We start from the raw sequence: 25338 nt of genomic DNA on the forward strand, positions 1-25338 counted from the left end.
TTTTTCGTGATGAAGTTTTGCTTTTGTTGCCCAGTCTGGAGAGCAGTGGTACGATTTTGGCTCACTGAAACCTCTACCTCCCAGGTTCAAGCGATTCTCCTGCCTCAGCCTCCCGAGTAGCTGGGATTACAGACGTGTGCCATCATGTCCGGCTAATTTTTGTATTTTTAGTAGAGGTAGGGTTTCACTGTGTTGGCCAGGCTGGTCTCGAACTGCTGACCTCGTGATCCACCCACCTCGGCTTCCAAAGTGCTGGGATTACAGGTGCGAGTCACCGCGCCCAACTAATTTTTTGTATTTTTAGTAGAGTCAGGTCTCACCATGTTGGCCAGGCTGGTCTCGAACTCCTGATCTCAAATGATCCACCCTCCTCAGCCTCCCAAAGTGCTGGGATTACAGGCGTGAGCCACCGGGCCCGGCCCTGGGCTGACTTCTTGAAAGAACATTTTCCACCACATATCTCAGTGCCCACGTTTCCTTAATTCACTGCCATCTACTCTTCCCTGTGGCTATATGAAAAGGTTTTCTTCTCTTGCTGGACACCTCTTCATAGGCCTGTGTTCTTTTTGCAAGCATGTAGTTTGGACTCTTTTCTTGTAATTTGTTCTTCCTTTTTTCTTGGTGTTAATTATCATCATACCTTTTTGAGCATTTCAGTTATCTCTGGCTTCTTCATTCCCACCACTTCCTTTGTGTTGCTGGCACTCTTTGGCTAGATCACTGACCCTCTCCATTCCATACACTTGAAGGCTATGCTGTTTTTACCTGTAATAACAGCTTACCTGGGCACTGATATTTTTCAGCTGACTGTGGGGAAATGTTTGTGAGGTTTGGAAAACGCCTCCTTAGATTGTGCCCATTCCACCTCCCCTTCCATTAGGGTTCTTTCTTCTGGGCACCCTCGTACCCTCGCCGTAGTTTTCTCATCCCTATCCAGTTAACCACTCAGTCACTTTGCTTGCCCTGCCAAGGCTCTGTTCTTCTTCTTTTTTTTTTTGGAGACAGAGTCTCGCTCTGTTGCCCAGGCTAGAGCGCAGTGGCGTGATCTTGGCTCACTGCAACCTCCACCTCCTGGGTTCAAGCGATTCTCCTACCTCAGCCTCCTGAGTAGCTGAAATTATAGGCGTCCACCACCACGCCTGGCTAATTTTTGTATTTTAGTAGATATGGGGTTTCACCATGTTGGCTAGGCTGGTCTTGAACTCCTTACCTCAGGTGATCTGCACCCCCCTCAGTCTCCCAAAGTGCTGGGATTACAGGTGTGAACAGCCGTGCCTGGCCAGGCTTTGTTTCTCTATTAATTACAGACCTAATCATGCTGGTCCAGTGGCTTTCCCTTCCTTACAGAATAAAATGCAGATTGCTCTGCATGACATACGATATCCTCCAGTCTAACCATCACCCCATCTTTCCAGCCTTATTTTCAAAAATCTCCTTTCCAAATTCTTTTTTTTTTTTTTTGAGACGGAGTCTTGCACTGTCATCCAGGCTGGAGTGCAGTGACACGATCTCGGCTCACTGCAAGCTCCGCCTCCTGGGTTCACGCCTTTCTCCTGCCTCAGCCTCCCGAGTAGCTGGGACTACAGGCGCCCGCCACCACACCTGGCTAATTTTTTTGTATTTTTAGTAGAGACGGGGTTTCACCGTGTTAGCCAGGATGTTCTCAATCTCCTGACCTCGTGATCTGCCCGCCTTGGCCTCCCAAAGTGCTGGGATTACAGGCGTGAGCCACCACGCCCGACCACCAAATTCTTGTACTACTGGTCATTGAGGTTATTTGCTCAAGCTGTTTCCTCACCTTAGAAAGTATTCCTGAACCATCATTACCACTCTTCCCAGGGGACTTGCCCTCCTTCTTCAAGGTCCATCCAGGTCAGATATCATCTTATCTGAAGCCCTCTGGCAGAATCACTTGCTTTTTCTCTGAGTTCATACCAGAGAAGATAAGCTTTTGTTACAGCACTTAATTACATTGTGCTGTTTTCCCTAAGAGTGTTTTCCAGATAAAGCCACATCTCTAGTAGCTAGAACAAGGAATGGCCCATAGAAGACAGTGGTTTGGGGCCGGATGCAGTGGCTCACGCCTGAAATCCCAGCATTTTGGGAGGCCAAGGCAGGTAGATCACTTGAGGTCAAGAGTTCGAGACCAGCCTGGCCAATATGGTCAAACCCCATCTCTACTAAAAATACAAAAATTAGCTGGGCGTGGTGGTGCGCACCTGTAATTTTAGTTACTCGTGAGGCTGATGCAGGAGAATTGGTGGAACCCGGGAGGAGGAGGTTGCATTGAGCTGAGATCACGCCACTGCACTCCAGACTGGGCAACAGAGAGAGACTCTGTCTCAAAAAAATGAAAACAAAAAAGTGGTTTGTTTGAGACTGGTCAGGGCAATAAGAATTGAGACAAGGAGCCAGATGCAGTGGCTCACGCCTGTAATCCCAGCACTTCGGGAGGCTGAGGCGGGCGGATCGTGAGGTCAGAGTTCGAGACCAGCCTGACCAACATGGTGAAACCCTGTCTCTACTAAAAATACAAAAATTAGGCCGGGGGCGGTGACTCACATCTGTAATCCCAGCACTTTGGGAGGCTGAGGCAGGCAGATCACGAGGTCAGGAGATTGAGACCATCCTGGCTAACACGGTGAAACCCTGTCTCTACTAAAAATAAAAAATAAAAAAATTAGCCGGGCATGTTGGCGGGTGCCTGTAGTCCTAGCTACTTGGGAGGCTGAGGCAGGAGAATGGCGTGAACCCGGGAGGCAGAGCTTGCAGTGAGCCAAGATCGCGCCACTGCACTCCAGCCTGGGCAACAGAGGAGACTCCATCTCCAAAAAAAAAAACAAAAAATTAGCCAGGCATGGTGGTGCACGCCTGTAATCCCAGCTACTCAGGCGGCTGAGGCAGGAGAACTGCTTGAACCCGGGAGGCAGAGGTTGCAGTTAGCCGAGATTGCACCACTGCACTCCAGCCTGGGCGACAGAGCAAGATTATGTCACACGCACACACACACACAGAATTGAGACAAGGGACCTGTAGTCCCAACTATTCTTGAGGCTGAGCCTGTGTCTTAAAAAAAAAAAAAAAAAAAAAAAAAGGCCAGTGCAGTGGCCCACGCCTGTAATCTCAGCACTTTGGGAGGCCAAGGCAGGTAGATCGCTTGAGCCCAGGAGTTTGAGACCAGTCTGGCCCATATGATGGAGCCCCATATCTACAGCAATTAGCCAAATGTGGTGGTGTGCACCTGTGGTCTCAGCTACTTGGGATACTGAGGTGGGAGAACTGATTGAGCATGGGAGGTTGAGGCTGCGGTGAGCCATGATCACGCCACTGCACTCCAGTCTGGGTGACAGAGGCAGACCTTCTCTGATAAAAAAAGTTGACACAAGGCCACTGGGCCTGGCAAGGAGAAGATCACCATTGCACTGCAGTAGTAGGTGGTAGAGTGACTAAGAAGGAAGCATAAAAGATGGATGGGAGCACTTAGAATTTATCTTTAAAATACCTGATTTTTATTTTTTGAGACAGAGTCTTGCTCTGTTGCCGAGGCTGGAGTAGTGCGATCTTGGCTCACTGCAGCCTCCGCCTCCCAGGTTCCAGCCATTCTCCTGCCTCAGCCTCCCAGGTAGCTGGGATTACAGGCACGTTCACCATGCCTGGGTAATTTTTGTATTTTTAGTAGAGATGGGGTTTGACCATGTTGGCCAGGCTGGTCTTGAACTCCTGACCTCAGCTGATCCACCCCCCCTGGGCCTCCCAAAGTGCTAGGATTACAGACGTGAGCCATCACGCCCGGCTTCTAAAAGACCTGATGTTTGTGGTGACCATTTTCTAGAAAAACTTGTAACATTAAATTGTGGATATGTCTTCTTTTGACCAATCCAGCAGCTGTGGGAGACATGTTTAGAACAGCGCTGTCTTTCTGTGATGGTGGACATGCTGTATATCTGCACTGTCCAGTACCGTAGCTGCCAGGCACATGTGGCTATCGAGCATTGAATATGGTCAGTGTGGCCAAGGAACTGAATTTGAAAATGAAAATTTTTAGGCCAAGTGCAGTAGTTCACACCTGTAATCCCAGCACTTTGGAAGGCTGAGGCAGGCAGATGGCTTGAGCTCAGGAGTTTGAGACCAGTCTAGGTAACATGGCAAGACCTTTTATTCAATACTTTAAAATTTTTACTTACTTGATAAAAAGGAAGAACATTTTAAAATTTAAACATCAGTTTTTTGTTGTTCTTGTTTTTGACACAGGGTCTCACTCTGGCACCCAGGCTGGAGTGCAGTGGTACGATCATGGCTCACTGTAGACTTGACCTACTGGCTGAAGCTGTCCTCTCACCTCAGTTTCCCACCCTTACCCACCGAGTAGCTGGGATTACAGACGCTCACCAACACGCCTGGCTAATTTTTATTTTTTGTAGAAATGAGGTCTCACTGTATTGCCCAGGCTGGTCTCGAGCTCCTGGCCTCAAATATCCTGGGATTACAGGTGGGAGTCACTGTGCCTGACCAGCATTGTTTTTTTGTTTTTCTTTTTTGTTTTTTAACGATAAATTAATCGGCCATGTTCGGTGGCTCACGCCTGTAATCCCAGCACTTTGTGGGGGCTGAGGCTGGTGGATCACCTGAGATCAGGAGTTCGAGACCAGCCTGGCCAATAAGACAAAACCCTGTCTCTACTAAAAATACAAAAATTAGCTGGACGTAGTGGTGGATGCCTATAATCCCAGCTACTTGGGAGGCTGAGGCGGGAGAATCGCTTGAACCTGGGAGGCAGGATTGTACTGAGCTGAGATCGCGCCATTACACTCCAGTCTGGGGGACAAGATGGACTCTGTCTCAGAAAAAAAAAAAAAAAAAAAAAGATAGGCTGGGCACAGTGGCTCACGCCTGTAATCCCAGCACTTTAGGAGGCCAGGGTGGACGGATCACCTGAGGTTGGGAAGTTCAGACCAGCCTGACCAACATGGAGAAACCCTGTCTCTACTGAAAATACAAAATTACCTGGGCGTGGTGGTGCATGCCTGTAATCCCAGCTACCGGGGAGGTGGAGGTTGTAGTGAGTTGAGATCGTGCCATTGCACTCCAGCCTGGGCAACAAGAGCGAAACTCTGTCTTAAAAAAAAAAAAAGTCACATGTGGCTACTAGCTACCACATTGGGCAGTGAAGCTGTGACATTACCAGTTTTAGGATTGAATGCAATCCAGACTTTGTTGTGTTCACACTTGAAGCAGTGACTCTGCTCCCTACGTATGTATAATTTTTACTTTTTTTTTTTTTTTTGAGGGATTCTCACTCTGCCACTCAAGCTGGAGTGCAGTGGCACGATCTTGGCTCACTGCAGCCTCTGTCTCCTGAGTTCAACTGATCTTCCCGCCTCAGCCTCCCTAGTAGGTGGAACTACAGGTGTGTACTACCACTCCCGGCTAATTTTTGTATTTCTTTTCTTTTTTTTTTTTGAGACGGAGTTGCTCTGTCACCAGACTGGAGTGCAGTGGTGCGATCTCGGCTCACTGCAACCTCTGCCTCCCAGGTACAAGCGGTTCTCCTGCCTCAGCCTCCCAAGTAGCTGGGACTATAGGTGTGTGCCACCACGCCTGGCTAATTTTTTGTGTTTTTAGTAGAGATGGGGTTTCACCGTGTTAGCCAGAATGGTCTCGATCTCCTGACCTCATGATCCTCCTGCCTCAGTCTCCCAAAGTGCTGGGATTACAGGCATGAGCCACCACGCCCAGCCAAATTTTTGTATTTTTAGTAGAGATGGGGTTTGACCATGTTGGCCAGGCTGGTCTCGAACTCCTGACCTCAAGTAATCTGCCCGCCTTGGCTTCCCAGAATGCTGGGATTATAGGGGAGAGCCACCACACCTGGCCCCTTAATCTTTTAAATTAATATCCATGACGCCTTTTACCTTTTCTGAAATAGATTTTTTCAGTTTCTCTACTGTCACTCTATCAAAATTTGTAAATTTTCCTTGGACTACTAGACAGAGGATTAAGCCACATGTTTTTCCAGTCCAACTTTTGTTACATCTGTATTTTCCTTTTACATGTTGACTGGTTCAAACTGGCTAGCATCCCAAGTAAGGTGTGAATTAAATCCTGACATAGGGCTGGGCGTGGTGGCTCATACCTGTAAGACCAGCACTTTGAGAGGCCAAGGCAGGCGGATTACCTGTGGTCAGGAGTTCAAGACTAGCCTGGCCAACATGGTGAACCCGTCTCTACTAAAAATACAAAAATTAAGGCTGGGTGCAGTGGCTCACGCCTGTAATCCCAGCATTTTGGGAGGTCGAGGCAGGTGGATCACAAGGTCAGGAGTTCAAGACCAGCCTGGCCAAGATGTTCCCCATCTCTACTAAAACTACAAAAATTAGCCGGGCGTGGTAGCGGGTGCCTGTAGTCCCAGCTACTTGGAAGGCTGAGACACGAGAATCGCTTGAACCTGGGAGGTGGAGGCTGCAGTGAGCTGAGATCGTGCCACTGCATTCCAGCCTGGGTGATAGAGTGCGACTCCATCTTAAAAAAAAAAAATTGCACCGGGTGCGGTGGCTCACACCTGTAATCCCAGCACTTTGGGAGGCCGAGGCGGGTGGATCACGAGGTCAGGAGATCGAGACCACGGGTGAAACCCCGTCTCTACTAAAAATACAAAAAATTAGCCGGGCGTGGTGGCGGGCGCCTGTAGTCCCAGCTACTCGGAGGCTGAGGCAGGAGAATGGCGTGAACCCGGGAGGCGGAGCTTGCAGTGAGCTGAGATTGTGCCACTGCACTCCAGCCTGGGCAACAGAGCGAGACTCCGTCTCAAAAAAAAAAAGAGAAAATTGCCAAAGACTGCTATGTGAAATGCAGAGAATTGCTCATTAATGCATGGTTTTAATTTACCTACTGAAGCATAGTCAGTAGCCACTGTAGCATCTGAAGAACATATGATAGACACACCACTCCCACACTCAGCACCCAGGTAAGCAAGGCAGGCAGCAGTGCAGATGAGCTATAGTTATCCCAGGAAATCACTTTGACTTGTAAAGTGTGAAAAGGACTGGCCTTCACTTATCATTCTTTCTATAGCAGAGCTCCCTAAAGCTCAGAAAGCCACAGCTGGCTGGATGTCATGGCTCCACCTATTATAATCCCACCACTTTGGAAGGCAGAGGTGGGTGGGTCACTTAAGCCTAGTAGTTCATCACTGAGCCTAGGAGTTCGAGACCAGCCTGGGCAACATGGCAAAACCCCATCTCCACACACACACACACACACACACACACACACACACACACACACACACACAAATTTAGCTGGGAATGGTGGCACACACCTGTAGTCTCAGCTACTCGGGAGGCTGAGGTGGGAGGATCACCTGAGCCCAGGAGTTTGAAGCTGCAGTGAGCCGTGATGACAGCACTGCACTCCAGCCTGGGCAACAGAGTGAGACCTTGTCTCCAGGAAAAAAAAAAAAAAGAGAAAGCCACGCCCTTCCTTGACATCATCTGTAATGAGTAAACAGACATCAAAACACTCAAGAGTAAACAGGTGTAAGACATGCTAGAACCAAAGAACCAAGAGTTGATGATTTCAGAGTGACTCAAACATATGTGACATTATTTCTTCCTCTGGTGTGTACAGAAAAAAGATACACACATCTAAAAGAAATGTATGCAAAAACATCATAAACTATCGCAAGGACAAAAAACCAAACACCGCATGTTCTCACTCATAGGTGGGAATTGAACAATGAGAACTCATGGACACAGGAAGGGGAACATCACACTCCGGGGACTGTTGTGGGGTGGGGGGAGGGACAGCATTAGGAGATATACCTAATGCTAAATGACAAGTTAATGGGTACAGGAAATCAACATGGCACATGGATACATATGTAACAAAACCTGCACATTGTGCACATGTACCCTAAAACCTAAATTATAATAAAAAAAAAAGGATAGAAAACAAACATAATAGGATTTTTGTTTGTTTGTTTTTGTGACTCGGAGTCTCCCTCTGTCCCCCAGACTGGAGTGCAGTGGTGCGATCTCGGCTCACTGCAACCTCTGCTCCCGGGTTCGTGCCATTTTCCTATCTCAGCCTCAGTAGCTGGAACTACAGGTGCCCGCCACCACGCCTGGCTAATTTTTAAAATTTTTAGTAGAGATTGGGTTTCACCGTGTTAGCCAGGATGGTCTCTGTGCTGATCTCATGATCTGCCTGCCTTGGGCCTCCTGAAGTGCTGGGATTACAGGTGTGAGCCACCACACCCGGCCCTTTTTTTTTTTTTCCCCCGAGATGGAGTCTCGCTCTGTCACCTAGGCTGGAGTGCAATGGCACGATCTCGGCTCACTGCAACCTCCGCCTCTCGGGTTCAAGCGATTTTCCTGCCTCAGCCTCCCAAGTAGCTGGGACTACAGGGGCGTGGCACTACACCTGGCTAATTTTTTGTATTTTTAGTAGAGACGGGGTTTCACCATGTTAGCCAGGATGGTCTCAATCTTCTGACCTCATGATCCGCCTGCCTCGGCCTCCCAAAGTGCTGGGAATACAGGTGTGAGCCACCACGCTCGGCCTGTTTTTTTTTTTTTGAGACGGAGTTTCTCTCTTGTTGCCCAGGCTGGAGTGCAATGGCGTGATCTTGGCTCACTGCAACCTCCGCCTCCCAGGTTCAAGCGGTTCTCCTGCCTCAGCCTCCTGAGTAGCTGGGATTACAGGCACCCGCCACCATGCCTGGCTAATTTTTTTTTGTATTTTTAGTAGAGACGGGATTTCGCCATGTTGGCCAGACTGGTCTCGATTTCCTGACCTCAGGTGATCCATTTGCTTCGGCCTCCCAAAGTGCTGGGATTACAGGCGTGAGCTGCCACGCCCGGTCATGTAAGTTTTAAAAAGCCCATATGGTCACACTGAATGTAGACATAGAGTTAATGAAATACATCAGAGACTGAGTTTGTGAAGTTAAGGAAAAATATTCAAACTAGTTAATCGCCCTAAGTTACATATTAATTAATCGAGTCTTTCACAGTGTCACCAAGGTTTGCCTGAGTAGGCAAAGGAGAATAATATGCTAAAACTGTAGAATCACTTCTCTTGACGCAGGGAAGGAAGGAGGGTAAGACAGTGGAATGTTTAGAAATGTGGACTCTGAAACGGATTGCTTAATTTGCTTCAGTGTCCAATTCTGCCTCTTACTGGCTAGCAGTGTGACTGACGTTGAACAAATTAGCCTTTCCGTACTCAGTTTCTTCATCTGTAAATGAGAGTATTAGAACTTACCTTACAGGAGGACTGTTGCGAGGATTGTCTGTTTAAAGTTTATAACTACATTATTTGTTAGCTGTTTCTTACGTTTTTCCTCTTCTACAAAGTAGTGGTGGGAGACAAGGCTTCCCTACCTTTAGTTTGATGCCTGTGGTTCTAAGTATAAGGAGAAAACGGAAGAGAGGAAAGAGGAAGTAAAAAAATGAAAGATCTAAATAAATGGAAAGGCGACCATGTTCATATGTCAGAAGACTTAACATTGTAAAGATGGCAATACTCCCCAAATCAGTCTATAGATTCAGTGTAATTCCTATCAAAATTCCAGCTGGCTTTTTTGCAGAAATTGAAAAACTGTTCCTAAAATGCATATGGAAATTCAGGAGACCCAGAATAACCAAAATAATCTTGGAAAAAAACAAAGCTGGAGGACTCACACCTCCAGATTTTAAAACTTACTGCAAAGCAACAGTAATCAAGACTGTGGTACTAGTATAAGGGTAGACAATATAGACCAATGGAATAGGATTAATCCAAAAGTAAACCCTCAGTTGATAATTAGTTGATTTCTCAAGTGTGCCAGGACCATCCAGTTGGGGGGAAAATAGTCTTTTCAGTAAATAATGCTGAGGCGACTGGATTTCCAAATGAAAAAGAATGAAGTTGGACCCCTTACCTCATATCATGTATAAAAATTAACTGAAAATGAATCAAAGGCCTAAAGTGTAAGACTTAAAACTATAGAAAGAAGCATATATATATTTTTTACGACCTTGAATTTGGCAGTGGTATTTTAGATATGCCACTAAACCATCAGTAACCAAAGGGAAAAATAGATAAATTTGACTTCAACAAAATAAAAAACGTTGTGCCCCAAAGGACATCATCAAGAAAGTAAAAAAACTGAGTTTAAAAATGGGCAATAGGGGCTGGGTGCGGTGACTCACTCCTGTAATCCTAGCACTTTGGGAGGCCGAGGCAAGTGGATCACCTGAGGTCGGGAGTTTGAGACCAGTCTGGTCAACACAGTAAAACCCCGTCTCTACTAAAAATACAAAAATTAGCCAGGTGTGGTGGCAAACGCCTGTAATCCCAGCTATTTGGGAGGCTGAGGCAGGAGAGTTGCTTGAACCTGGGAGGTGGAGGTTGTAGTGAGCCGAGATCACGCCACTGCACTCCAGCCTGGGTGACAGAGTAAGACTCTGTCTCAAAAAAAAAGGCGAGCGGGGGGCAATGGGCCAGGTGCAGTGGCTCATGCCTGTAGTCCCAACACTTAGGGAGCCAACATGGGAGAATCACTTGAGGCTAGGAGTTTGAGACCAGCCAGGGCAACACAGCAAGACCCCATCTCTACATAAAAGATAATTAAATTTTTTTCCCCCGAGACAGAGTCTTGCTGTCACCCAGGCTGGAGTGCAGTGGCGCGATCTCGGCTCACTGCAACCTCTGCCTCCCAGGTTCAAACAGTTCTGCCTCAGCCTCCTGAGTAGCTGGGATTACAGGTGCCTGCCACCACGCTAGGCTAATTTTTGTATTCATAGTACAGAATGGTTTCACTATGTTGGCCAGGCTGGTTTCGAACTCCTGACCTCAAGTGATCTGCCCATCTGAGCCTCCCAAAGTACTTGGATTACAGGTGTGAGCCACTGCACCCAGCCAAGATAATTAATTTTTTAGAAAGTGGGGGCATCACTTGAGCCCAGGAGTTTTAAGACCATCCTGGGCAACATGGTGAAACTCTGTCTTTACAAAAAAACCACAAAAATTAGCTGGGCGTGGTGTGTGTGCCTGTACTCCCAGCTACTTGGGAGACTGAAGTGGGAGGATTACCTGAGCCTGGGAGGTCAAGGTTGTGGTAAGCCATGATAACACCACTGCACTCCAGCCCGGATGACAGTGAGACCCTGTCTCAAAAAAAAATTAAAAATTGTAAAAGAAATACTGTTATTTGTATATTGTTACTGGTGACTTAATTAGATATAACTGACTTTTGGATAAATAAACCTCTACTCCAAACTCAAGTTATTTCTGAGACTAAACCTATCCTGGAAAATGACACGTCTGAGAGAGCTAAGCGTGATTTCCTTTCTTGACAAACCATGTAATTGTAAAGAACGCTGGATTATAGCAAAGTGGAAAGGAAAGATAATTCTGCAAAGTTTCTCCTGCGTTTTTCAAGGAAAAAACAGCAAGTTTGATTTTCTGTGCTTGTACTTTTTACTTCTCTTTTTTCTGAGACACAGTCTCACTCTGCCACCCATGCAGTAGTGAGATCTCGGCTCACTGCAACCTCCACCTTCCAGGTTCAAGTGATTCTCGTGCCTTAGCCTTCCGAGTAGCTGGGATTACAGGCAGGTGCCACCATGCCCAGCTAATTTTTGTATTTTCAGTAGAGACGGGGTTTTGCCATGTTTGCCAGGCTGGTCTCGAACTCCTGACCTCAAGTGATCCACCCACCTCGGCCTCCCAAAGTGCTGGGATTATGGGCATGAGCCACTGTGCCTGGCTGGACTGGGGTCTTTAAATGTGAATTCCCTCCCTATAAGCAAAGGTGGAGACAGAGTCTGGACATTTCTAGGAAGGGAAGGCACAAACAGAATAGAAGACATATGCAGTAATCTCAAACACACCAAAGCACCCAGAAGGAATGGAGTGCAGGCTGAAAGTGCAGGGAGGAAGGTGGGGCTGGAGAAGGCCCAAGAACAGGCAATGATTTATTCTCTATCTATAAGGATACTTTTCAAACCATAACAAGATTTAAGTCAATACTGGAACAAATATTGTGGGTATGTTGAACTATAAACAAAGCAAAGATAGCCCTTTTTTGTTTTTGTTTTTTGTGATAGATTCTTGCTCTGTAGCCCAGGCTGGAGTGCAGTGGTGCGATCTCAGCTCACTGCAAGCTCCGCCTTCCGAGTTCACGCCATTCTGCCTCAGCCTCCTGAGTAGCTGGGACTACAGGCGCCCGCCACCATGCCCGGCTAATTTTTTGTATTTTTAATAGAGACGGGCTTTCACCATGTTAGCCAGGATGGTCTCGATCTCCTGACCTCGTGATCTTCCCGCCTCGGCCTCCCAAAGTGCTGGAATTACAGGCGTGAGCCTCCACACCTGGTCGAAAGAGGTTATTTCTCAAGAATTGAATGTCTTCTAGGTAGGATGCTTCTCAAAGGTGGCAGCCTTTTCTTTTTCTTTTTTGGATGCGATGGAGTTTTGCTCTTGTCGCCCAGGCTGGAGTGCAGTGGCGCTAACTCGCGTTAACTCGGCTCACTGCAACCTTTGCCTCCTGTGTTCAAGTGATTCTCCTGCCTCAGCATCTCAGTAGTTGGGATTACAGGTGCCCACCACCACGCCCACCTAATTTTTGTATTTTTAGTGGAGATGGGGTTACACCATGTTGGTCAGGCTTGTCTTGAACTCCTGACCTCAAGTGATCCACCCACCTTTCAAAGTACTGGGATTGCAGGCATGAACCAGCACACTTGGCCAAAGCAGCCTTTTCTTGAAATGGGGAGTTCCTGTTGATGTTTCTTTGCATCCCATAGGGTCATGGTTGTTTGACTTTGGGCAAAAACCCATACAGATTAGGCCTTATGAGAGATGTAAAGTTTATTAAATCTTTTTTTTATTTTGTGAGACAGTGTCTTACTGTGTCACTCAGGCTGGAGTGTAGTGGCGTGATTTCAGCTCACTGCAACCTCTGCGTCCTGTACTCAAGTGATCCTCCCACTTAGCCTCCTGAGTAGCTGTGACCACAGATGCACACCACCACACCCAGCTAATTTTTTGTATTTTGGGTAGAGATGGGGTTTCACTGTGTTGTTTAGGATGGTCTCCAACTCTTAGGCTCAAGCGATTTGCCTGCCTCGGCTTCCCAAAGTGCTGGGATTACAGATGTGAGCCACCGTGCCCAGCGTATGTTTTTTTATTTTTATTTTATTTATTTATTTATTTTTGAGACGGAGTCTCACTCTGTCACCAGGCTGGAGTGCAGTGGCACGATCTTAGCTCACTGCAAGCTCCACCTCCTGGGTTCACGCCATTCTCATGCCTCAGCCTCCCAAGTAGCTGGGACTACAGGCGCACCCTTCAGACGCCAGGCTAATTCTTTGTATTTTTAGTAGAGACGGGATTTCACTGTGTTAGCCAGGATGGTCTGGATCTCTTTACCTCGTGATCTTCCCGCCTCGGCCTCCCAGAGTGCTGGGATTACAGGTGTGAGCCACCACGCATGGCCAATTTTTTTTATTTTTACGAGATAGGGTCTTGCTATTTTGCCCAAGCTGGTCTCAAACTCTGGACTCTAGCTATCTTCCCACCTCAGCCTACTCAGCCTCCTGAGTAGATGGGATTACAGGCATGAGTTGCCACACTTGACTCTAACTGGGGAACTTCACTCTCTCTTTTTTTTTTTGAGACGCATTTTCACTCTTGTTGCCTAAGCTGGAGTGCAGTGGCACGATCTCAGCTCACTGCAACTTCCGCCTCCCGGGTTCAAGTGATTCTCCTGCCTCAGCCTCCTGAGTAGCTGAGATTACAGGTGCGCACCACCATGCCCAGCTACTTTTTGTATTTTTAGTAGAGATGGGGTTTCACCATGTTGGTCAGGCTGGTCTCGAACTCCTGACATCGTGATCCACAGGCCTCGGCTCCCAAAGTGCTGGGAATACAGGCGTGAGCCACCGTGCCCACCCTTTTTTTTTTTTTTTTTTTTTTTGACAGAGTCTCACTGTGTTGCCCAGGCTGGAGTGCAGTGGCGCGTTCTCAGCTCACTGCAACCTCTGCCTCCCGAATTCAAGTGATTCTCATGCCTCAGCCTCTTGAGTAGCTGGGTTATGGGTACATGCCACTACATCCAAGTTATTTTTATATTTTTTGTAGAGATGGGGTTTCACAATGTTGGCCAGGCTGGTCTTGAACTCCAGACCTCAAGTGATCCGCCTACCTCAGCCTCCCAAAGTGCTGGCATTACAGGCATGAGCCATTGCTCCCAGCCTTGACCGCATGCTTTTGTTTGAAGATTTGTATTGAGCACATTTCCTTATCATCAATATGCTTCTTATTGTGCTTTCATGATTAGTAGTATCTTCAATTTACTCCCTTTTCGCAAAAAAAAAAAGTTAAATCACTAGATTTTGTAGATTTGGATAAAATTCTATAATATCTATATCTATCTATGTATATACATATTCACTGCTATATGTAATATTGTCCTGAGAATTCACAAATGAGTAATGGTAGCACAGTCAGCCCTCTGAGATTTTTTGTTTTGTTTTCATTTTTTATTTTTGTCATTGTTGTTTGCCCTCTGAGTTTTATTCTGGTACCCCTGGGGATTGTCTTATCCATTCTGGTTGGGGAACATACCCTTTAGACAGTATAGTTTTGATGATGAGTATTTATTATTATTATTATTATTTTTGAGACAAGAGTCTCTGTCACCCAGGCTGGAGTGCAGTGGCATGATCTTGGCTCACTGCAACCTCCACCTCCTGGGTTCAAGCGATTCTCTTGCCTCACCCCACCATGCCTGGCTAATTTTTATATTTTTAGTAGAGATGGGGTTTCATATGTTGGCCAGGCTGGCCTCAAACTCCTGACCTTGTGATCTGCCGGCCTCGGCCTCCCAGAGTGCTGGGATTACAGGCGTGAACCACCATGCCCAGCCGAGTATATATTATTTAGGATTAGTTTGACTACAGGTAACAGAGACTTGAAAAATACCACCTTAAATAAGACAGTCATTTATTTCTCATTCATGTGGAAGACACATGGAAGGTAGGCAGTCTTGGGGCTGAGATGGTGGCTCCCAAGATCACCTGAGATCCAGGCTCCTTTTTACCTTTTGGTTCCTCCAGCCCCACGGTATGGCATTCATTCTCACATACCTGGATGGCTGCTTAGAAACCAGCCCGCCCTTTAGATTTAAGCAGCAGGAAAGGAGGAGGATAATGAAGAAGACTTCACTTTAAGAAAGACTTTCTGGAAGTCCCACAACATACTGCTGATTCTCACATCTCATGGTACATGGCCATGTCTCCAAGGGAAGCTAGGAGGTGTAGTCTACCACAAAGTACATAGCTAAAAATTGAAGTATGGTCTAAGAGAGAAGGGTGGGAATTGGGATGGTTGACCATCACTGTCTGCCAGATGGAAGGAATCTGCAGATTTCTTTTTTTTTTTACCCCCCACTGGGGGCAAGAGTGGTGGTAACAGCTTCATTGAAATATAATCCACATACCTTACAATTCACCTTTTTAAAGTGTGAATTATATATACTGTGGGCTGGGTGCGGTGGCTCATGCCTGTAATCCCAACACACTGGGAGAGACAGAGGTGGGAGGATCGCTTGACCTCAGGAGTTTGAGAGCAGCTGGGGCAACGTGGTGAAACCTGGTCACTACTAAAAATACAAAAAATTAGCTGGGTGTGGTGGCATGCACCTTTAGTTCCAGCTACTCGGGAGACTGAGATGGGAAGATCACTTGAGCCTGGGGAGGCTAAGGTTGCAGTGAGTGGAGATCGCACCGCTACACTCCAGCCTGGGCAACAGAATGAGACCCTGTCTCAAAATAAATAAAATGTGTGAATTATATATACTATAATCAATAGTTATAGTATATTCATAGAGTTGTGCAGCTATCACCACAATAATTTTGGAAAAGTCTTTTTACCAGAGAAACTCCACTATTCCATTAGTCATTTTCCATTTCTCTCCACCCCCAAGTCCCTGCCCTGGGCAACTACCAGTCTGTTTTCTCTTTCTGAATTTGTTTATTCTGGGCAATTTTATATAAATGGAATAATGCATGTTGGTTTTTGTGACTGGGTTCTTTCACTTACATAACATTTTCAAGATCCATCCATACTATAGCATATATCAGTACTTTATCCTTTACCACTGAATAATAATTCCATTCCATTGTATGGATATATTACATTCATCAGTTGTTGTATATTTGGGTTCTTTACATTTTTTGACTATTATGAATAATCCTACTATGAATATTCATGTAGAGGAACAAGTTGTTATGTGGACATATGTTTTTGTTTCTCTTAGATATATACCTAGGAATAGAATTGCAGGGTCCTACCTACTCACATCCTTTGCTCATTTTTTAATTGGATTAGATTATTTGTCTTTTTATTATTGAATTGTAAGAGTTCTTTATTTTTTAATTTTTTCTATATACTGTATTTAGGCCTGGTGAGGTGGCTTATGCTTGTAATCCCAGCACTTTGGGAGGCTGAATCGGGAGGATTGTATGAGCCCAGGAGTTCGAGACCAGCCTGAGTAATATAGTGAAACCCCATATGTATAAAAATTAGTCAGCTGTGGTGGCAGGAGCCTGGTAGTCCCAGGTACTGGAGAGGTTGAGGTGGGAGGATCACTTGAGTTGAGCCTGGGAGGCAGAGGCTGCAGTGAGCCAATATTGCACCACTGCATTCCAGCCTTGGTGACAGAATGAGACCCTTTCTGAAAATAACTACATGATAGATAAATACATAGATAGGTTAGATAGGTACATAGATTGGATAGATGCATAGATAGATGGGCGGTGGCTCACGCCTGTAATCCCTCAGCACTGTGGGAGGCCGAGGCGAGTAGATCACTTGAGCTCAGGAGTTGGAGACCAGCCTGGGCAACGTGGCGAAACCCCATCTCTGCCAAAAAGACAAAAATTAGCTGGGCGTGGTGGCACATGCCTGTGGTCCCAGCTACTGGGGAATCTGAGGTGGGAGGATCACTTGAGCCTTGGAGGTGGAGATTGCATTGAGCCAAGATCACGCCACTGCATTCCAGCCTGGGTGACAGAGTGAGACCTCATCTCAAAAAAAAAAAAAATAGATAGATGGATAGATAAATAGCATGCTGTTGTACTTCATGCCAGAAAGAGTTCTCTTTTTTTTTTTTTTTTTAGACACAGTTTCACTCTGTTGCCCAGGCTGGAGTGCAATGGTGCAATCTGGGCTCACTGCAACCTCTGCCTCCTGGGTTCAAGTGATTCTCTTGCCTTAGTCTCCCGAGTAACTGGGATTACAGGTGCCCGCCACCACACTCGGCTAAGTTTTGTATTTTTTGTAGAAACAGGGTTTTGCTGGGTTGGTCAGGCTGGTCTCGAACTCCTGACCTCAAGTGTTCTGCTCGCCTCAGCCTCCCAAAGTGCTGGGATTACAGGCGTGAGCTACCGTGCCCAGCCCAAAAAGAGTTCTTTATGACTTCAACCTTGCAAGAGATCCTGAGCCAGACCACCATCCTAAGCTGTTTTTTTTGTAGTTGAGTCATAAGAGTTTTGAGACAAGGTTCCACTCTGTCACTCAGGCTGGAGTGCAGTGATGCAGTCATAGCTCACCATATCCTCCACCTCCTGGGCTCAAGCAGTCCTCCCACCTCAGCCTCCTTGGTAACTGGGACCACAGGTGCATGCTACCACAACTGGCTGATTTTTTTTTTTTCTTTTCTTTCTTTTTTTAGAGACAGCGTCTCACTGTGGTTCCCCAGGCTGGAGTGTAGTGATGCAATCTCAGCTCACTGTAGCCTCCACCTCCTAGGCTCAGGGGATTATCCCACCCGAGCCTCCCAAGTAGCTGTGATTAGCGTGCACCACCGCTCCTGGCTAATTTTTTGTATTTTTAGTAGAGACAGGGTTTCACTATGTTTCCCAGGCTGGTCTTGAACTCCTGGACTCTCAAGCAATCCACCTGTTTCGGCTGCCCAGATTGCTGGGATTACAGGCGTGAGCCACTGAGTCCGGCCCTTTTCTTTCTCCCCTCCCCTCATGCTTCTGTCCTTCTTTCCTTTCTCAGTGTCTCACTATGTTGTCAGGGCTGGTCTCTTAACTCCTGGGCCTGAGCATTCCTCCTGCTTCAGCCTCCCAAAGTGTTGGGATTACAGACATGAACCACTGTGCTCGGCCTCAGCTGATTTTTCTTTTTCGAGACGGAGTTTCGCTCTTGTTGCCCAGGCTGGAGTGCAGTGGCACGATCTCGGCTCCCACAACCTCTGCCTGCCAGGTTCAAGCAATTCTCCTGCCTCGTTCTCCCGTGTAGCTAGGATTACAGGCATGTGCCACCACGCCCGGCTAATTTTGTATATTTTTAGTAGAGACAGGGTTTCTCCATGTTGGTCAGGCGGTCTCAAACTCCCGACCTCAGGTGATCTGCCTGCCTCGGCCTCCCAAAATGCTGGGATTATAGGCGTGAGCCACCACGCCCAGCCAAGAATGCTGTTTCTTTACAAACAAATCTAGATTGGTAAAAGAAGGAATATCCAAACTTAGAAAGATTGCAGAATGTCTACCCAAACAACCCGCCAGTGACTTTTTCGGTTCTTTCCTCCCTTGGGTACTCCCTTTCATCAGTCCTTTCATTGTTTTTACCCTGCTTGATAAATTTTTTTTTTTTTTTTTGAAAGGGAGTCTTGCTCTGTCACCCAGGCTGGAGTGCAGTGGCCTGATCTTGGCTCACTGCAAGCTCTGTCTCCCGGGGTTCACGCCATTCTCCTGCCTCAGCCTCCCAAGTAGCTGGGACTACAGGCGCTTGCCACTGTGCCTGGCTAATTTTTTGTATTTTTAGTAGAGACGGGGTTTCACCGTGTTAGCCAGGATGGTCTCAATCTCCTGACCTCGTGATCCACCCGCCTCGGCCTCCCAAAGTGCTGGGATTACAGGCGTGAGCCACTGCGCCTGGCTCAATTGATTTTTTAATGTTAATATTGTATCCTGCAACCTTACTGAACTTGTTTATTCTAAAAGTTTTGTTTAGGATTTCCCACATTACAAAATCATCTCATGTATGAATTGAGATAGTTTTACTTCTTCCTTTCCAATTTGGATGTCTTTTATTTCATTTTCTTATCTTATTGCCCTGGCTAGGACCTCCAATATCCTGCTGGATAGAAGTGGCAAGAACAGGCCAGGCGCAGTGGCTCATGCCTGTAATCCCAGCACTTTGGGAGGCTGAGGCAGTTGGATCACCTGAGGTCAGGAGTTCAAGACCAGCCTGTCCAACAAGGTGAAACCCTGTCTCTACCAAAAATTCAAAAATTAGCTGGACGTGGTGGTGCATACCTGTAATCCCAGCTACTTGGGAGGCTGAGGCAGGAGAATCGCTTGAACCCAGGAGGCTGGAGGTTGCAGTGAGCTGAGATTGGGCCAATGCACTCCAGCCTGGGCGACAGAGTGAGACTCCATCTCAAAAAAAAAAAAAAAAAGAAGTGGCAAGAATAGACTTTCTTGTCTTGTTCCTGATCTTAGGGGGCAGACCTTTTTTTCAGTCTTTCACCATTAAGTATAATGTTAGTTACGAGTTTTTAATGTATAACCTTTTGGTGCCAGGTGGAACGGTGTACTAGAAGTTTGAATTTGAGTATGCTAATAGAGACTTATGCCCCGTGGTTACCAAAGCATGTGTCATAGCCTGTAAGTTACCTATGGCTTCTTGTGCATTGCAGGTAACATCTGTGTTTTGTGTTTCAGCAATGGCTGCCATCCGGAAGAAACTGGTGATTGTTGGTGATGGTGCCTGTGGAAAGACATGCTTGCTCATAGTCTTCAGCAAGGACCAGTTCCCAGAGGTGTATGTGCCCACAGTGTTTGAGAACTATGTGGCAGATATCGAGGTGGATGGAAAGCAGGTGAGCATACTTTTCATAACAACTGATGCCATTTTCCATGTTAGAATATTTATGGAGCATGTAGAGAATTAGAGCTTTTTGCCTCTTCAGTATACTATATAACAAAAATGTTGGAAAGAATAATCCATTCTCATCCTGCCATCTTAGTCTAAGTTTGTTCTTTTTTTTTTTTTTTTGGAGACGGAATCTCATTCTGTCGCCTAGGCTAGAGTGCAGTGGCTCAGTCTTGGCTTACTGCAACCTCTGCCTCCCAGGTTCAAGCGATTCTCCTGCCTCAGCCTCCCAAGTAGCAGGGATTACAGGCATGTGCCACCACGCTGAGCTCATTTTTTGTTTAGTAGAGATAGGGTTTCACCAGGCTGGTCTCGAACTCCTGACCTCGGGTGATCCACCCACCTCAGCCTCCCGAAGTGCTGGGATTACAGGAGTGAGGCACTGTGCCCAGCCTTCCCCCAGGTTTAAAGGATTCTCCTGCCTCAGCCTCCCCAGTAGCTGGGATTATGGGAATGTGCCACCATACCTGGCTGATCTTTCTATTTTTAGTAGAAAAGGGTTTTCACTACGTTGGCCAGTCTGGTCATGAACTCCTGACCTCAGGTGATTGGCTGTTTTTTCATTTTTAACTGTTACTCATCCAGATTTTGTTTACCTTCATACGTATTTCACATGGTGTCCTTAGCATATGTGTTTTTTTTCGTTTGTTTGTTTTTTGTTTTGTTTTGTTTTTTGAGACAGAGTTTCGCTCTGTCGCCCAGGCTGGAGTGCAGTGGCGCAATCTCAGCTCACTGCAACCTCCACCTCCTGGGTTCAAGCAATTCTTTTGCCTCAGCCTCCAGAGTAGAGTAGCTGAGATTATAGGTGCGCGCCACCATGCCTAGCTAATATTTGTATTTTGTAAAGATGCAGTTTTGCCATGTTGGCCAGGCTGGTCTCAAGCTCCTGACTTCAGATGATCCACCTGCCTCAGCCTCCCAAAGTGTTGGGATTACAGGTGTGAGCCACCTTGCCCAGCCATATGTGCTCTTTTCAAGTTCACGTATATTTGAAGTTTAGTTCATTGCCATATAGATAATGCTCAGATGAACTTCTCTGTATGCTTGGACTTTTAAAAAAATTCTGTCAAAGTATTTAATCAAATGTCCCAGTATTAGATTACCAGTTCAAGCTCCGCCTCCTGGGTTCCTGCTATTCTCCTGCCTCATCCTCCCAAGTAGCTGGGACTACAGCCACCAGACCGGCTAATTTTTTGTATTTTTAGTAGAGATGGGGTTTCACCGTGTTAGCCAGGATGGTCTCGATCTCCTGACCTTGTGATCCGCCCGTCTCGGCCTCCCAAAGTGCTGGGTTTACAGGCATGAGCCACCGTGCCCGGCCAAAAGATTTTTTTTTGCTTTAACATAAAATAGCCTGCCACAATTGTTTTATTTTATTGTCATTGATAGTGAGGACTGTGCTTCCCCATTTCTGTCCTAAAAGCCCTCTGGCAAGACTGGAACAAAGCTCTTGTGAAATTGGAGGGTTTTTTTGGGTTTTAATTTTGGTTTTGGTTTGTTTGGTTTTTTTTTTTAATCTTCTGCTTCCTTTTGTTGTCTTAAGTAATGCTTTACTTGGCCTCTCATGTTTTTTTTTTTTTTTAAATAAAGAGACAGGGATTTTACTTTGTCTCCCAGGCCTAGAGTGCTGTGACATGATCATAGTTCACTGCAGCCTTGAACTCTTGGGCTCAAGTGATCATTCCACCTCAGCCTCCCAAATAGCTGGCACTGTAGGTATATGCCACCACACCTGGGTAATTTATGTTTTTAGAGATGAGGTCTCCTTGTGTTGGTCCAGCTGGTTTCAAACAACTGGGCTCAAGTTCTCCCACCTCAGCCCCAAGTGGCTGGGGTTACAGGCACAAGCCAGCATGCCCAGCTGTCCTATACATCTTTTGAAGTGGGTCAGCTGAAAGGAAAAAACGCCTAAAACTAGAATGAGGTGCTTTTCTCCAACATTCTCATTTTTCTTGGGCATTCAGTTATATGTCTCATATGCTGCTGACACTTGATATATTAGCTTCCATTAATTCATCCCCTTTCTCCTTTCTTACTTTGTTTTTGTTTGTTTGGAGACAGAGTCTCCCTCTGTCACCCAGGTTGGAGTGCAATGGCACGATCTTGGTTTACAACAACCTCTGCCTCCCGGGTTCAAGTGATTCTCCTATCTCAGCCTCCCGAGGAGCTGGGATTACAGGTGCCCACCACCAAGCCCGGCTAATCTTTGTATTTTTAGTAGAGACGAGGTTTCACCATGTTGGCCGGGCTGGTCTCGAACTTTTGACCTCAGGTGATCCGCCCGTCTTGGCCTCCCAAAGTGCTGGGATTACATGCATGAGCCACCGCATCTGGCCACTTCTTGCTTGTCTACATACTTATTTCTTTCTGTCCCAGGGCCACCTAGCCTCCTTTTGTGGCACCGTGTAAGGAATGTGGGTTAGATCAGCTGCTCAGAGCTCCAGGGTCCCTCATTGTAGGGCTTCCTGATAGTTGTTTGACCATCAGTAAGCTGCCTGACCTTTGAGCCTTCCTCATTTGTAAAACGGTTTTTATAGGTGACATCAGGGTTTTGTGAAGTAACGGAAAATGTTTGGAGGCACCAAAGCGCTTTCTTCTTCTTTTTTTTTTTTTTTTGAGAGGGAGTCTCGCTCTGCCGCCCAGGCTGGAGTACAGTGGCGCGATCTCGGCTCACTGCAAGCTCCGCCTCCCGCCATTCTCCTGCCTCAGCCTCTCCGAGTAGCTGGGACTACAGGCGCCCGCCACCACACCCGGCTAATTTTTTGTATTTTTAGTAGAGACGGGGTTTCACCATGGTCTCGATCTCCTGACCTCGTGATCTGCCCACCTCGGCCTCCCGAAGTGCTGGGATTACAAGTGTGAGCCACCGCGCCTGGCCAGCGCTTTCTAAGAGATGAATACTGCCATGCTCAAAACCCTCTTTTTTCGTTTGTAGTCTTTTTTTTTTTTTGAGATGGAGCCTCGCTCTGTCGCCCAGGCTGGAGTGCAGTGGCGTGATCTCTGCTCACTGCAACCTCTGCCTCCTGGGTTCACGCCATTCTCCTGCCTCAGCCTCTGGAGTAGCTGGGACTACAGGTGCCCACCACCACGCCCGGCTAATTTTTTGTATATTTAGTAGAGACAGGTTTCACCATGTTAGCCAGGATGGTCTTGATCTCCTGACCTCGTGATCTGCCTACCTCCCAAAATGCTGGGATTACAGGCATGAGCCGCGGCGCCAGTCCTGTAGTTTGTAGTCTTTTTTTATTCAAATACAGAGTGAGCCACGATGATTGCTCTTATGCTAATAGGAACTTTAAGATACTTTTTGGCCCAAGTATAGATGGAAAAAATACAACAAATACCAGCCTAACAGAATTTTGGGATGTACCCTGAAGGTGGCAAACCAATACAGAGAGTGTTAATTCAGCCTCAGTCTTCTGCATGGATGCTTGGACATAGGTGTTTTTGTGGTCCTGATAGGAAGACTGGTTTTATATGGATACAGGGTCCAGTTGTGACAAACTAGGTAGAAATGTGATGACATCTTCAGGATTGGTGTCAAGTTATAGCCCTGTTACCTAACTTAGATTGATACACCATACATAGAAAGATCCATTGGCTTGGGGAAGCAATGTCAGGTTGGCATTTTCATAGCTCATTTCTCAAAAGCCTAGTAGTGAATGTGTATTACTGGTTGTATCCTAACATTTTCTCCAGAGAGTGGCTGTTAATTGCTGCATGTCTGTGAGACTGAATTGGAAGGGTCTTTTCCATCTGTGGCAATATGTATGTTTTAGAAGCAGCTCTTTGGTTCTCTTGGAAACATCATCTCTGCCTGGGCATCTTGGAACAACCAGAATCTTGCCCATAAGAAATTTAGAGACCTTAACTTAAAACCTTGAGGCATGGTCTGTGAGTATTTTTCTTGTGCTGCAAACCTTGGACATCACTGACCCTCGCAAGATAGGGGGAGGTCCTCACTTGAGGAGAGTCCCCTGGAATAAAAGTGTGTGATTGAAGAGCCTATCACAGACTACCTACCTGCCTGCCTCAGAGCAACTCAAGAGTCCCCAAGATGGGAGAGGGTACTGTGTAGGAATATTCGTTTAACAGTATGCAATAATACAAGGCCAGATGCGGTAGCTCACACCTGTAATCCAGCACTTTGGGAGGCTGAGGCGGGAGGGTCACCGGAGGTCAGGAGTTTGAGACCAGCCTGCCCAACATGGCAAAACCCAATCTCTACTAAAAATACAAAAAATTAGCTGGGCGTGGTGGCGGGCACTTGTAATCCCAGCTACTCGGGAGGCTGAGGCAGGAGAATCACTTGAACCCGGGAGGCAGAGGTTGCAGTGAGCTGAGACTGTGCCACTGCACTCCAGCCTAGGCGACAAGAGCGAAACTCTGTCTCAAAAAAACAAACAAAAAAACCAGGCAGTAGTGCAGCCTAGGGAACCATACAAGATTGTAGGTGATCATGGTACCAAGAGTAGGCCTGCTCACAATGAAAAGGCCCCTTCTGATATGAGACAGACTCAACACCTTGGAAGCATTTTATCAAGTGCCAATAGAGGCTGGATATATGACTAAACACCATGGGGTGGAGGGGGCCGGGAGAGTGGGATTTGCCAGGGAGTAAATGAGCTCCATTATTGTGAGGGCAGACAGATTGTGATAATTGGGCATCAGTATATCTTAGTAACACATGCCAGAATGATGGTGTACATGACAGAAGTACAGTGGGCCTTGTGGAGGTTCTTTGTGATGCATCCTGGGGCAAAAGTTGGGGGGTGGAAGAGCCATCAATTTTAAGGAAGAAATCATTTAGAAACAAATTTGAGTTGTGAAGGTGCTAAGAGAAGAAAGATGTGTTCCAAGTATTGGAGGGAGACCTCCTGGGCCTCTGTACAGAGGATGTTTAACATGGAGTCTGGTGATAACAGTGGGATAGCAGAGCTGGGTGCAGTCCTGGACAGTGTTGAATGGGACTTGTATTCAGAGCCCAGGCATCAGTTTACCCTTCTACCACAGGAGAGTGAGGATGTACCCGGATGTGAAAGGAGTACTCTCTCACCTTACGTGATGCATTATTTCAGACATTTCTTGAGTAGTAAAGGCACAGCCAAAAAGGCTTTCCTGTCATCTCAGGCCTTGCCGAAGAGCCAGCATGGTGTCTTTTCCTACCTACCAACTCAAAATACAGATTTGTCTCCATGGTTTCCACATTATAGCAGAAAATTTACTTAGTCTTATATCTTCCTCTCTTGCCTGTATGCCTGGTGGAATGTTATTTAAAATTTGATTTCTTCCCTCCTATCTGCTTTCTTTCCTAGTAGAATGTTACTTATAATTAAACACTTTTATAAGCTCCAGAGTTATTTTTGACCTGACATTTTGAATTATGCCACTTGGTTCAGTTCT

The 25338-nt window shown here is 46.5% G+C and overlaps 1 protein-coding gene across 2 annotated transcripts in view; it reads left to right on the forward strand.

Moving 5' to 3' along the window:
* The window catches only part of RHOA (ras homolog family member A), a 57850-nt gene that overhangs the window by 19352 nt on the left and 13160 nt on the right, over positions 1-25338 (forward strand). For both annotated transcript variants that reach the window (XM_030811776.1, XM_030811777.1), the window contains one exon: positions 19725-19882. In XM_030811776.1, coding sequence (XP_030667636.1) covers positions 19727-19882 — 156 coding nt within the window. In that variant the 5' untranslated portion in view covers positions 19725-19726. The remainder of the gene's footprint in view (positions 1-19724; positions 19883-25338) is intronic.

The sequence above is a fragment of the Nomascus leucogenys genome, chromosome 4, assembly GCF_006542625.1.
Source record: "Nomascus leucogenys isolate Asia chromosome 4, Asia_NLE_v1, whole genome shotgun sequence".
In the NCBI taxonomy this organism is placed as follows: domain Eukaryota; kingdom Metazoa; phylum Chordata; class Mammalia; order Primates; family Hylobatidae; genus Nomascus; species Nomascus leucogenys.